General features: G+C 40.6%; 1 protein-coding gene across 4 annotated transcripts in view; it reads right to left on the bottom strand.

The window, feature by feature from the left end:
- ZNF839 (zinc finger protein 839) overlaps nucleotides 1-14,193 on the bottom strand; it is a 124,094-nt gene that overhangs the window by 94,043 nt on the left and 15,858 nt on the right. For 2 of the 4 annotated variants that reach the window (XM_069207308.1, XM_069207309.1), the window contains exon 2: nucleotides 2,948-3,808. The exons of 1 other annotated variant lie outside the window; for it this stretch is intronic. In XM_069207308.1, the coding sequence (XP_069063409.1) occupies nucleotides 2,948-3,808 (861 nt within the window). Of the gene's footprint in view, nucleotides 1-2,947; nucleotides 3,812-14,193 lie in introns of all 4 variants that reach the window. One more of the 4 variants, XM_069207307.1, reaches the window with a different exon arrangement.

Genomic DNA, 14,193 nt, shown 5'->3' on the forward strand with positions numbered 1-14,193 from the left:
ATCATATTCCCTTAATGTCCAACATATCTCCCTTCACAAACCATTCCATTTAGAAGGTGGCTTTTTTATTAGATCAGAGGTAGAGCAGACCAGTTATAAAAAATAAAAAAAAAATAAAAAAAAATCAACACTTCTATCTCAGAAATGTAGATGTTTATTATTTCTGAAACTAGGTTCTCAAAGCTCCAACAAAACCTTTATAACCCAGTCACGTCCAATCCACCACTAAGGTAATGTTTCTTACACTTGTTTAAATTAGAGCTAAGAAGGAGAGGCAGGGTGAAAAAAGAAGCGTTCAAGAGCCCACACCAGAGCGTCTTCCTACTCGGAGGAAATCTCCATCAGTAGGAAATTTTGTTTTTCTGTAGAACATCATAAGATGCTCCCGACAGAGTTGTATTATGGACTTATCAGATATGACAATATGCTAAAAAGAAACATCAACATTCTCCACAGCCCACCTTGCTTGTTATAAACATGCACTGTGGAACTCTGTGGGGCAGTGTGCAGACAGTCTCCCTGCAGAGAAGAGTTTGGGAGAGTCCATCAGAGGGAATGAACATTTGTGGTGAAGTGATCAGCTATGGTAAAGCCACCAGCACATGGTTTTGCCACAGCACTTTCTTATGGCCTGTTAAAGTTGTGTCTGGCCTTATTCTAAATACCCAAAAGATTAGACAAGGTCTACCAGCTCATTGACACATACATGCTCCTTTCACCATTATGCACATAAGGAGAGCCAGAAAATTAAAATTGCAGAAGCAACTCTTAAATAGGCTGGATATGAAAAGAAGAAATCATTTAATAGAATCTAACATCTGGAGAAGTATTCTAATAGCTATAATTAACCATCCAATGATGGTGGGGGGGAGGGGGGGGTGTAGTGCTCTTATAAAAATCAGTGTGCATTATAGGATTATGTAAAAATAACCCACCAACCGTGAAAAGATGAACATTATGTAAAACTGTTTTGATACGATGGTAAAAAACAAAAAGCAAAGTCTAGATGAGGTTGATTCTAAAGGGTAAGCGAGACCCACAGGAACAGACAATAATAGAATTTGTACAGTTATGGGAAACATTTTTTGAAGAGCTGCATTAGAATCCACAGAAGAGTCAGAGGCTTGGTCATGCATTATACCAGCATCTAAAAGGATGGAGGAAATTGGTATCAGGAGGCTTTAGGAATGTAAAGAAAAATGTTCAGGCAGGCATTTGAAGTACCACTGGCCTAATGTACAACGCCCAGGTCACAAATCCATCAATGTACTTAACTGGACTGCTGCCTGGGCTTAATTCTGCAATATGAATGATTACTAGCAAGTCACATTGCAAAAAATACATTTGCAGAAGGTCATAACAGCCACTTCAGCATTAATATGTATAAGGCAAGTGGCCTTGTGTGACCCCTGGCACATGCAAAGATTAAGGGGAGGTGGACTTCCATTCCTGCATTTGTGTTCATGCATGCTGAAATATTTTCCAAATGCAGCCACTGTGTCTTAAAAGATTTAAAAAATAACTGTGCATGCATGTAATGGACTCAAGGGAGCAAGCAGCAGTCCCCTCCATCAATGTCTGCTACCCTCCTCTGCGCCCAAGCCCAGCAGCCACTAATCATTAAGTAGAATCTCTCTCTCAGGAACAGCTTCCACTTTGCTAATTAGATACCAACCCTTCTTTTTTGGAGGAGTGTGTGTGTAGTGTGAGAGTGTGTGTGTGTGTGTGTGTGTGTGTGTGTGTGTGTGTGTGTGTGTGTGTGTGTGTGTGTGTGTGTGTGTGTGTGTGTGTGTGTGTGTGTGTGTGTGAGAGTGAGAGTGTGTGAGAGTGTGTGAGAGTGTGTGAGAGTGTGTGAGAGTGTGTGAGAGTGTGTGAGAGTGTGTGTGTGTGTGTGTGTGTGTGTGTGTGTGTGTGTGTGTGTGTGTGTGTGTGTGTGTGTGTGTGTGTGTGTGTGTGGGTGGTTAATGTTGGTATCAATTCTTTGTTTTAGGACTGCAGTCGAGGTAGAAAACCATTAATAAATTTCATTGTGATTCACAGTGCGTAATGGGGTACTCATTCACATCACTTTCTCTTTGTGAGTTGGAAAAGGTGCTTTCCAAGTCAGAAAGGCTTCCAAATTGCAAGGAATATTTAGCAGGTAGCAACACACACTTTTGCAGTCTTAAAGCATGCCATTCGCAAAACCACAGAGGCATTAGGCTGCACGCCAAGCATTTTGTGGTCCATACCAAAGGTTTGGAGGAAATGTAGCCTATAGCCAAGTTTGGAAAGCTAGTGTTGCTTAAAGTAGTTTTAATTTATTTTTATTTATTTTTTAAACATAAAAAAAAAAAAAAAAAAAAAAAAAAAAAAAAACAACACTGAACACACGGTGCTCGGGTTACGTGCCTTTCTTTAAAAAAGGCTTTTTATCCATTAGTCTAGCTAACTTGTAATACTCAAAGCTAAACCAAAAACAAGCACACACTACATATCAATGTTCGTCAATTTCTTGTATTTACATTGTGTTTTTCATTCAAAGCTATGCAGGGCCGTAGCTTGGCCAGTAAAATTGGGGGTATGAGATTCAGATTTTCCAACAATCAGACTGGCATATATTTAAATAAATACATTATACAACAAGCAGGGTGCAAGATAGGGGCGTAAGGGGCAGTGGAGAGGGAGCAGGATGTGGATTGGTAGGGGTACTAAGACAGAAAACACAATAGTTTTTAAAATAACCAACATTTTTTAGGGCTTTCAATGGAGAGTGTTTTTGTGCATTTTTGTCTCTGGGTATGTAAAAGTTCCTGCTGAAATCTCACAGTACCCGACTGAAAACACCTGTACCCAACTATTTATCAGAAAATACATTTATTAGGTTGTGTAAACACCCCAAACACCCCCCCCACAGCTACGCCCCTAAAGCTATGGTTTTTACCCAACTGCTAAATGAATACAGTACCTGCTGACCACAGATGGAATCCATTTCTTCAGCATGTGGCAATGGTATACTTTCATGATTTGTACATGCCACTCCATGGCTGAGATTTCCAGATGCATAATGTTTTCCAACAGAGTCAACCACAATTTGGGCATTGTTTCCATTTATCATAGGTACAGCTTTTTGCTCAACATAGTTAACGTTCCCATGTTCAGGATTAAGTTTATAATGCCTTGCTAATCCTCCTTTTCCGATGTAACATTTTTCACAACTCTCACATTTAAAAGTTTTCGGTTTAAGTATATAATTTGAAGAATTGAATAACACATCCTTTTTCGTTGCATCTCCTTCTTCTTCCACGCTTAACTCCGAATAATCATCAGAATCCGATGGATGGCCGTCAGCTAAATCCCCAGTTTTGATAAATTTATAATCTTTAGCTTTGTGTTTAGGAGGACGTGATATGCGCCCGGATCGGGTTTTTACTTTTAATGATTTTTTTAGCTTTTGTTTTTTTTCAAGGCTACCAACACGTTTATCTTCAGTAAAAGCTACATCTGCAGAGATGGTTGGTACCATATGAGGATTGGTCTCCTTTGCAAAAGATGCAGGTCCAACATGGGGTAATGTTCTTTGTACAAGCAACTGAATAGGAAGATGAGATAGTGATCTCTGTAAAATGAACTTCTGCTCTCCATTGCCCGTTAACGGCTGTATTTGAATAACCTGCGGACTAGGATTTAACCCAGAGCAATTCAATGTCTTATCGAGTGGTTGAACCAGTTTCACATTTTGAGGATTGATTGCAGCAAGAGACGGCACTGGCTTTTCATGGCTCTCTTTCATTTTTAAAGGCTGTATTTGGATTTGAATTGATTCCAACTGCTTTCCAAAACCCATAAGAAAGTCAAAACAGAAAACTAAGTTTAGTTCTTTCAATCTACAAAGCTACAGTTAAACACAAAACAATTTTAGACAGTGTCAAAAACAAGTAACAACTGTATGTGGCTCATAAAGAACAAAATTCGGAGAAATGGGAATAAAGTCCAGTAGACTGCCTAAAAATGATAAGCCACACAAGTCCCTTTCCTTGAAAGGATACTGCTCTGGAGTTATAACAAACTGAAAGCACCAACCTTTACTCTGATGCACCAGATAGGAATGCAGATTTTGCGGTTTATAAAGAGGGATTATCAGTTTATGTTGGCTATGAAACGCCAGTAATATTAATGCATTTAAAAGGTCTTTAAAAAGACCCAATGCCTAAAGACGTTTTGCATGTAAAGAGGTAAAATAACTTGATAAAACCCAAGCCGATTAACCCTAAATCCACTGGCCACTTGCATGTTTGAGTTCTCATGATAGTTATATAGAAGGTTCTTCAACGTTAGGTTAAATTATCATTTGGCATGAACTTCAAACCATGCAAAAGTGTGGGTGATCTGGTCATAGCACACAGGTGTGTGCACACAGTAGATTAGTTCACATGGTTAAATTGTAAATGCACTGTCTGCATGACAATGTTGTAAAATGTGTCACTTTAATTTCAGTGATTCCTATTGCCACTTGCATAATGTATAAATTGATTTAAGTGTAGTATTGCAGCATTTCTGACTTGACAAAATTCTTGCCTAGTTTGGGCTATTCAACTGAGTATGACCTAAGATATGGTTTCAGTAACACGAGCATGCCTCTGTGTGGAGGAGAGAGTGGTGTGCATCTGTGTGCGTGCTTCGAGTTGTGGCTGAGAACTGTATCAAATTATCTAAATTCTTACATGTTTCCATTCCTTGACAAATATATAGAAATGCAGAAAGCAGCTAGTGGCAGAAAGCGCTAGTATATGCAGTAACAGCCAGTTATTTGTGCAGTGCCGATTTTTTTTTTTTAAGAATTCTCCCTTAATGAGTTCTGCTACGGGGTACGGTGTAGTGTTTCTTGGTGTACAGTGCTGTTGTGAGCACAGTAGTATAATGGCTTACAATACATATTGGTGACGGTGGTAGTAGCAGTGGTCGTGGTGCCTGATGTTTTCTCCAATACGTAATGTTGGATGTTGTCAGTGACTAATGCTGTGAGAGGTGAGAAATGTGTTTCTGGTGACCTTCTCATTTTCAAATGATCGATAAACGTGCTGTACTTCTCAACTACAATTAGAGAAGGCTTTTTAAGAGGGGTTTGTCCTAAAGTCTAACTTTCAGCCCACAAATCTGGAGACACAACAGTCGAATGTAAAGCATCCAAATCTGCCCAAAGTACCATTGAAATAGTCCCAATTCTTTCCCCCTCTGTATACCGCTTCTCAAGCTCCTCTCTGAGCTTTGAGAATTATTTCTAAATGTTTAAAGACCACTTCTTGACCAGTATACATGGCACATATGCGCCTCCTTGCACTTTTCTCAACAGAAACTCTTTTCAACAATCACTTCACATTCAGAAACATTCACACTCCTATTTTTCTTCTTTTTATTCAAGCTTATCAGGAGTTTCTTTCCATTCTTCTTTGTACCTTGCACCTTGACATCTTCCTGATCTTTAATCTTGTCCAATAACTATGATTCTTGCAAGGAGTTCAGATCTTGATTTCTGTAATTCACTGAAGATTTCATTCTAAATGTTTCATGAATTCTTTTTATTCAAATCTACATTCAATTCTTTAGCCAAATGCTCACGCTTCTTAAATGCATATTGTGCACATTTTCTGCTTCTACAACCATAGATGCCAATTCATATTTATTATGTATTGAAATGTCACTGTAAATTCCCACTACATTCCTTGATGTGCAGTTTTATCATGGTGCACAGAAAAATATTCTTGAAGCCTTTGCTAGTTTACATGGATATCAGAACTGCTGAAAGGCATACAATTACTTTGTCTTGGGGGATGGACACGGAGGCAATATGGGCTGTGTTTTAAGGAGTTTTTTTTTAAAGTTTATTAATATTTTGTTATAGTAGGAGTATTGTATTTTATGATTTATTATACATTGTGATGCTTATGTGAACATGTGAATCTAAACAGACAACATTTAAATTTGAAGGTGAGGATACGTGAAGTCTCACCAGCAAGTGGCACCAAATCAGGCGAAACGACCTCAGTTGAGACAGGTCATCATATAGTCTCCCAGAGCCACCTAAATAAACATCTGGAACTGGAGATGGCTGATGGACATTTATATGAACTTACTGAGAACCTATAGATGCCTTTCAGACATGTGTACCTGTACTTGAATGTTCCTTGATGGTAAAGAGTCAAGGTGAACACCCATCCTCTTGCAACATGTTGCAGTCAATTCCAGAGACTTACCTTGTTAAATTGCTGTAAAATTAATTAACTGGAAGATCCAAGTAAATGCTTAGACATAAAACAGTTCATACTACACCCCTCTTTCACTATACAGAATTATACATGAACTGTGTGACATCGGTCTCCTTTCCAGCAGAGGACAATTATGGAGCACCTATTCCTAAACCTACAGTTTTCCTAATTACGACTAGCCTAAAAAGACTATCTACCACACGCTAGAACGTAGACTTACTGTGTAGCTGAGTAAAACCTTTAAGTTATATTCTGCATAGTCTCACTAAGTGCACTTAATCAAGCACAATAATATACAGCATACAATGTAATCAATGTTATCATTACTAGTTCATGGGCACAACTGCTCGATATGCTGCATCGCCATACCAGTCTGAACCCCGTACATTGTATATGCATTACCAAAAGAAGGATGATTTTCAGTCACAGATCTATACATCATTTCAGTGGCTAAAGAGCCCAAGTCTTGATACAAAAACAAACACAATCAATAAATAACTACTGAAAGAGATTAAAAATGCCTTACATAACCCCTAAGAATGTTATCCCCATCCGGAATAAACACAGCACGAATCGCCTTTGCAATACAAGAGCTCCTTACACGAACCTTTCTCGATAAAGACTTCCTGAACTGTATGTGCACTGTCCTACATTTGTGTATGCTAGTTTAATTTACTAAGACATTGTAGCTGAATACAAACACTGTCCATTTGTCTGTGCTACCACAAAATAAACTTTTTAGAAGCACACGTAACTTGTTGTATACCAGAAGTGTCTACATGTCCGGAGAAATGTAGTTAACTTAGGTTTACAAACATGCATCAAGAAATCAGATTTTCAACCACAGACCTTTCGAGAGATTTTAATGATTTTCTTTTTTAAAGGAAAGGTACAACAGAAAGCAAAATGTAGAAGATGAATTTAACAAGTGAAGAACAAAAGATGAAAAATTTAGTGCAATCATAAACCAGGGAGACTAAAACAAAACACTTGTTATTCAACTAACACAATAATCCACTTATGAGGCTATGACAAGTAATGTACAGAAATAAAGGAAATTGGGTCTGCCTATTATTGCAGGATTATCTTGCATACCACTTTTATTGGCAGTGCGATTATAGGTGAATCATTATTAATGTTAGGTATACAAATGGTGGTCGATGGAGATAAACTATATTTAGTTTAGAGGATGAACATCACAGTAAATTGTGAGTTGGACTTGCACAGTTGGAAATACCCACAACAGCCAATAACGCTCGTTTGATAGAGCATTTAATAAAATATTAACTATTTCTAGTGAATGGGCAGCAGAACTAGTAAATAGGACACATTTGCATACCTGGAAACAGTACAAAAATGTTGGGAGTTATAAAAACGGGACAAATGTTATTGAAGAGTATACTCAAAGGAGGTTCTTTCTCAGTTTGAAGACATCCAGTTTCCTATAAAGCAGGCAGCATGATAGAGTGCTGGAGAGCAGGACGGTCACCAGTGCGTAGTAAGCAAAGCCATGGCCACCAGTTGTAGATACAGCTCCATTCAGAGAGAATTGCTCTGACTCATGTTAATGGTAGTAAGTCAAGGTCATCTTTGATGAGGTTCAGCAAATTCAGTATAGCTTCAGCACCTATGCAAATGATTGGGAAGGGGTTCAACGTAATGTTAATGTTTAGTATCTCTTTCAATCCAAAATGTGTATGAGGGCTGGCAGACGTTCAAAAGCTAATAGAAGTAGGCACAAACGGTAGCCCTTGTGAGTGGTCTGACCTTGGTTAAATCTTCAGAGAAGGTACCATTTAGCCTAACATTAGGCAAGGGCTATCATAGAGCCACTATCAGATAAAATCTGGTCACCAAAGACAAATCTGTGAAGTGCAGTACACATACATTTTAGGAAGACAACAAAGACTTTCTTTGCCTTGTTTCAGGTGCAGAGCCATTTGGCTTTCTGCGAATTGGCCCACATGCCTGCTTTGTGGCAAATGGCTCACCTATGTTTGTATCTGTTGGAAGTTAAGTTCTTTAATATTGCAACTTTCCAACTTAAGTTGTTCCAGTGTTTAACTCTCTCTTTCTAACATGCTTATAGTGACTTTTTTTTTTTTTTAATTGTGTCTACATAAGTTTTATCATTAATTCTCTTAATGTAGTTTTTATGGGATCCCAAAGGACTTGTGGGGAGCAGACAGAACGATTTTCAGACAAAACTATTTTGGCAGAGTTTCTAATTTTGGTAGGGTAGTAGTCTCTGGCAACTCTAGTTTACGTCTCAAGCATTTGTCCATCTGGTCTTTGTTGCCTAGGCTAACGAACTTTGCAATACAGGCGTCATTGGATATCAAGATGGCCCAATGGTGGACTGGCCAGTAAGTGAGAGATACAGGCCATCAATGAGAAAATTATCAATCCTTAAAGTATGCCTGGAGGAGAAAGGAGAAAAACATGAAGTCTCTCTCATTTAGGTGAGTCAGTCTCCTTGCCAACTGAAGCATGCTTGTGTGTGATTGGGAAGATTCGAAATTAAAGTTTATATGCTTGTCTAAAAGTTGTTCATAAGCAAAGAAATGCACTTGCCACAATAATCTTGGTGTTCGGTTGGAGGAAGTTACATTTCTTATCCAGTGTTATCCAAAAGGAGGGAGAATCTATATTTTGAGGTATGCATGTTTAAGTTAAAGAGGTAAAAGCCATTTCTGGGTGGCCTGGTGATCAAACATTTACCATCTCCACTGAATTGGATAGATGTTACAAATAGCTTTGATTTTTAATCTTGAGGAGGTGGCCCCTTCTTTTTTTATCTGTAGGGGTAATATCCTGAAACCAGGTGGTTCTTCGAGAAATCACTTTGTTAACTCCAGTGTTACGGCCTCATTAAGAGTTGGGCTGACTGAAAACCCGTCCTCCAGACTGGTGGAAAGGAGACCGCCGCAGAGCTGGCTGTCTCCCCACCAACCCCCATTACGAGTTTTCCATTGGGCTGACCGATAGAAACCAAGGTTTCCACTGGTCAACGCAGTGGAAAACATGGAGTCCAATGCCGCCGCACATGGAGCCGAGCCCAATGCAGTCGCACAGGGGGCTTCCCTAGCACCCTCGGGATGGCCATGATCTGCACAGCAGACAATGCGTGCTCCAACAGCACTGGGGAGGGGGGGCCTGCACTGCCCAGGGCAATGTTATGGGCTTTGCAGGAGCTCCCCTGCACATGTTATCCGCCAGCCTTTTCATGGCAGGTGAACCGCAATGAAAAGACTGGCAGGGAACATGGTTGTAATCAGCACTGGAGCCCCATGAAGTCAGCTGATTACAATTATGACCATGTCGTCCCAATGGGGTCAGAGATCCTGGCAGAGAAGGCGGTCTTTTGGCAGCACTGACTGCCAATCTTGTAATATTGACGGCGGTCAGACCTCCAATTTGAGTCTGGCGGTCTTTGGACCTTCTCACCACCATTCTGGTTTTCTGAAAGCCAAGCTTGTAATTAGGCCCTAAGACTGGAGTTAACAAAGTGATTTCTCGAAGAACCACCTGGTTTCAGGATGTTACCCATACAGATAAAAAATAAAAATAAAAGCTGTCCGTAATATCTACCCAATTCAGTGAAGACAGTAAATGGTTGAACAACAGGACACCCAGAAATGGCTTTTACCTCTTTACATTAAACATGTATCACAAGAGGACTATCAGAACTCAAGAATACGCGCTCCAGGGATTCCAAACTCCCATCTGCTATAAATTGCCAGAAACCTACTTGAAGCAATTGGACAAAGGTATTGAACTGAGAAGCATCTACTGTTTGAAACTACCCTGCTTTAAATTTTGTTTAAGTGTAACAGATCTGATTAGGGAGAAAGCCTGACCACAGTTAAAACCAACTTTGCAAGAATCTAAACTCCTTAAAACGTGCAAACATCATTATATCAAATAAGACACAGATGTAGCTCCGTAACCAGCAATAAACATTAACTGTGGTTTGTATACAGTACTCAAATTGTTTTAGTGAGAGATTTCATTTTGTCTAGCATACCCTGTTGATCTGATTAGGAGTTTTGAAGAGTAATTCTGAAAAATTAAAGAATCTGACAAAAACATAACAATCATTACACAGTGTACTGACATAATTTCATGTTATGCAACATTATCCCTCATGAGACAGCACTAGACATTACTAGGCATTTGCATGCAGCCATGATGTTGTCCCAAAGAAAGATCAGACTCTCTTAAAAAGCTTGATTCAATAATACATTTTATTAAAGACTGAACGGCAAAATCTAAGACCCTGGTAAGTTCATAACAAATCTTTAAACATGCAACAGCGCTATATCAGCAGTTCTGTGATTTGAATTAGACACAGCTGCATACTATGACTTATAAAGTAATTTTGTAGAGTAATCAAATTCTTTCTAAAGAGCTAATGAGTCAGTTAAAAGCATTAAGCATACAACAACCAATGCACAAAAAGATCAAGCAGGTTATGAAGCACTCAAAGTTTAGCAATTAAACATCCACAGTTGTTTCAGTGATATTGTTTATAAAAGGTCTCTAGCTCCTTGGAATCAATTAATGTGTGTGTGTTTTACCCTGGAAAGACACGTTGGGGCAGGAAGGTGCTAAAAAACATGAATGGGAGATTCATGTCTAAGTTTCTACCCAAGGTTGAACAACCCTTTGCTTAGCCTGAATGTCTTTAGAACTGTCTTGCTAGATTCCAATTTTGTTGTTTTCATTACAGATATGATAGTTCTTCTTTATGTAGGCGAGAATAGTTTCAGCATGCTGATGTCAGAGAATCAGAAAAGTAAGAACCCGTTTGAATCTTAAGTGTTTGAGATTTTATGTGAAAGTACTTTATGAGCTCTTTAAAATGGTTTCACAAAAGGTCACACCTAAAGTCTTCAGCATCTAGTTCGCTAGAAATTCTTAACAGTTGCCTGAGCTGCTTTCCACTGCTTTAGGAAGCTCGGGTATTCTTGGGTTCCTTTTCTGATGAGTTCAAGGTTACGGATTTCTTCCTGCAACCTAGAAATATTATCTTGTCTTGTTCCTTTAATCAAAGAGGCTTTTTCTCGATTCCGTCTCAGTTACCCTGAGGGTGAGGTCCTTTAAATCTCTGCTTAGAAGCAGATATTTTCTTTTGCAAAATGCTGGAGCTATCCGCGGACTGTGTGAGATCACAAATTTGCATTCATTTGCCTCATTATAATGTCCATGTTTATGAGCTAGTCAGTTTTTCTTTAGATTGGGGAGCCTGGAATCGCAAAGAAGGGGGTGCGGGCGGGGCTGCCTTTCTTTTCAGACAGCTTCAGCTCTTTTTCATTTGGGATCATATCTTTGTAACCAGAGTCACTTCAATGATAAGGGAGCAACAGGAAATGGCTACACATTTGTGGATGAGAGGTACAAATCCCAGTGAAACAAGGGTGAGTTGCTCCAGGATTTGTACAATATCTTCTCGTGTTGAACCGTCACATAGTCTACACCTATACAGATAGGGTGGAACGTGAGCTGTTTTTTTGGACATGTACTATTGATTTTGTGTAGGTGAAGGCATCCTCTCTGTACACTGGATTAGACGCACAACATGTGAAAAGCAAGTGGAATTTTTCCCTAAGCTCATGTTCATGGCTAGATGTCGGATTTTAAGGGTGAGATCTTGACTAGCCAGGACAAAGCAGCATGGATGCCTAAAAAGCACCAGAATTAACACATTTACTTTTAAAAAACTGCTGTACAAACTCATTAGAGACAGTGCAGGAATCACCAGACTGATGGTGCTCACGTTATGCATCTAGCTTACGCTGCTGCTATAGGGTGATTCAGTTGGGCTTCACATTGTGGTCTACATTCACCTGCACCTACATTATCTACCTTCCTGTGAAGGGGGCAGCTTTTTCTCCATGGGTTCCGACACTGCCTATTAACTCATACAGACATGAGACTACAGTAAATTAGCTAGCACACTGCTGTGGTGAAGGTCATTTGTTGTTTTACATTCAGAATATGGATGCATCAAGCTTGGTAAAACATGCCCATGTAGGACAGGACTTTTTTTTGTATGAGCAAACCCCCAGATTTCTGTACAGATGCAGCTGGTATTTAGATTCTGTAGTGAACTGGGCCCTGCTGTTCAGGCCCCACAGTGCATGTGTGTTGACCCCCCCCCCCCCCCCCCCCCCCCCCAAAAGTATGTGTACAATTTGCTAAAGTGCAACTGGTTCATTTAACTTACTTATAAGTCCATGTTAAATGGTAAAAGGTTTATTCAGGGCTAGTAAGTTAAATGTCACTAGTGGACGGCGGCATTTACTGTGCCACCGCTACAGTGACAAGATGAAAAAGCAACCCTAGGATTGCCACTGCAGCGCAGTCAGGCAGCCTTAAACCTGCCAACTCGACATAGCAAAATAAACCCTTTTGTCAGGTCCAAACCTTCCCTTTTAATATCAGTAAGACACCCCTAGAGAAGGCCTGGGTAGCTCACCAGGCAGGGTGCTTAATGTTCAAAAGGAGGGCGTTGCTCTTTTGTATTCAACATGCTCTGACAAATAAAACACAAAATTGCCATTTTCACGGTAGCAAGGCCAGTGATCCAATTGGCTAATATGTAGTTTCACTAGCCACTGCGCTAAGTGATAGCTTCCATTCGGAACCACCAAAGATATTCATCCAAGGAATCAAATGAATCCTTATATTAAGCCCGACTCAATGCTGAGATGGGATTTAAGGTAAATTCTAATAGGAAGGTGACTTTAGAAAGTCACCACTTTTTTGCTCAGACGTTCTGTAGCGTTTTCTGACCATCTGCACATGTTGTCACCAAAGACCAGGGCTACCTGTTAGGAAGTGTGAAGAACAAGGAGCAAAGAGAATAGATGATGGGATAGATGTGACCTCCACCAGCAGGATGACTATCATGCAGTGGCCACAGATGGCACAGTTTCAAAGGCTATCACCTCAATGAAGCAAATGGCAATCACACCTGCCCGCTCCTTTGTGTAGGTAGATAGGCGGGCATCTCCTCCACAGGGGAATAAACCTGTTGCAGAACCGGTTTTCCAGGAGTGGCACATTATGCTGGGTACACCCCAGAAACGTGCTCAGGGCTCCTCACAAGGAAAGAAGGCTTTGCACCATCTTGGTTTACGGTAGAGAGGGGTATCCTAGGACTGACTGCCAAACCCCTAATAAGTGAAGTTAAGTGGGAAGGGTAGCCTTGTGGGAACTAATGCCCCATTTGTAAGTGAGTTCTCCCTCAAAGCAACAAGATGATGGCATACAGGTGGCACCCCATAACCACAGTCCTTAGATCACTGCTGGACTCGCAAGAAGACAGGACTCCCCTGCTCCTCCCTTGACCCAGAGAGGCTGCACCAAGGAAGGGCTGTACCTGCTGAACTCAGTGGACTTGCAAAAAGGACTGTGCATGCTGTGCCCCACTCGTGGGAGAAGAGCTCAACTGGCTCCAAGGACTGAGGTAAGACTACCCTGCTACTCCCTAGACCCAGCAAAGAGAGGATGCCCCAAAATTTTGACAGCACCTACAGAACCTGAGGGTCTTGCAAAGAGGACTGTCTATGCAGTGGCCATTTCTGTGTTTTGGGGACAGGGGAACGGGGGTTGAGGGGCCAGACTGTGTCAAGACAGCAGAAGTGACTCCAAGGGCTAGGTGGCTACCCCCCTTCTAGTTCAGCACCAGGGACAGAAAAAGCTGAACGAGGACTTCACTTGTGACAGCCAAGCTGCCCAGGATTGTCTGCCTAGCGCTGGATGACCAGGTGCCTGCTAGGAGACAGTGCTGAACCACTTGAAATATATACCCAAGTTTGTGGGACCTGTGGCCATCGTGGAAGTGGACCCTGGTCTTCCGGCAAGAAAGAGATACTTACCTGTGGACAACCACGGAAGACAGTGTAACTGAAATCAGTCAACCACTGGTATCTGTCCCTCC

This window comes from Pleurodeles waltl, chromosome 9 (assembly GCF_031143425.1).
Source record: "Pleurodeles waltl isolate 20211129_DDA chromosome 9, aPleWal1.hap1.20221129, whole genome shotgun sequence".
NCBI classification, from domain to species: Eukaryota; Metazoa; Chordata; class Amphibia; order Caudata; family Salamandridae; genus Pleurodeles; species Pleurodeles waltl.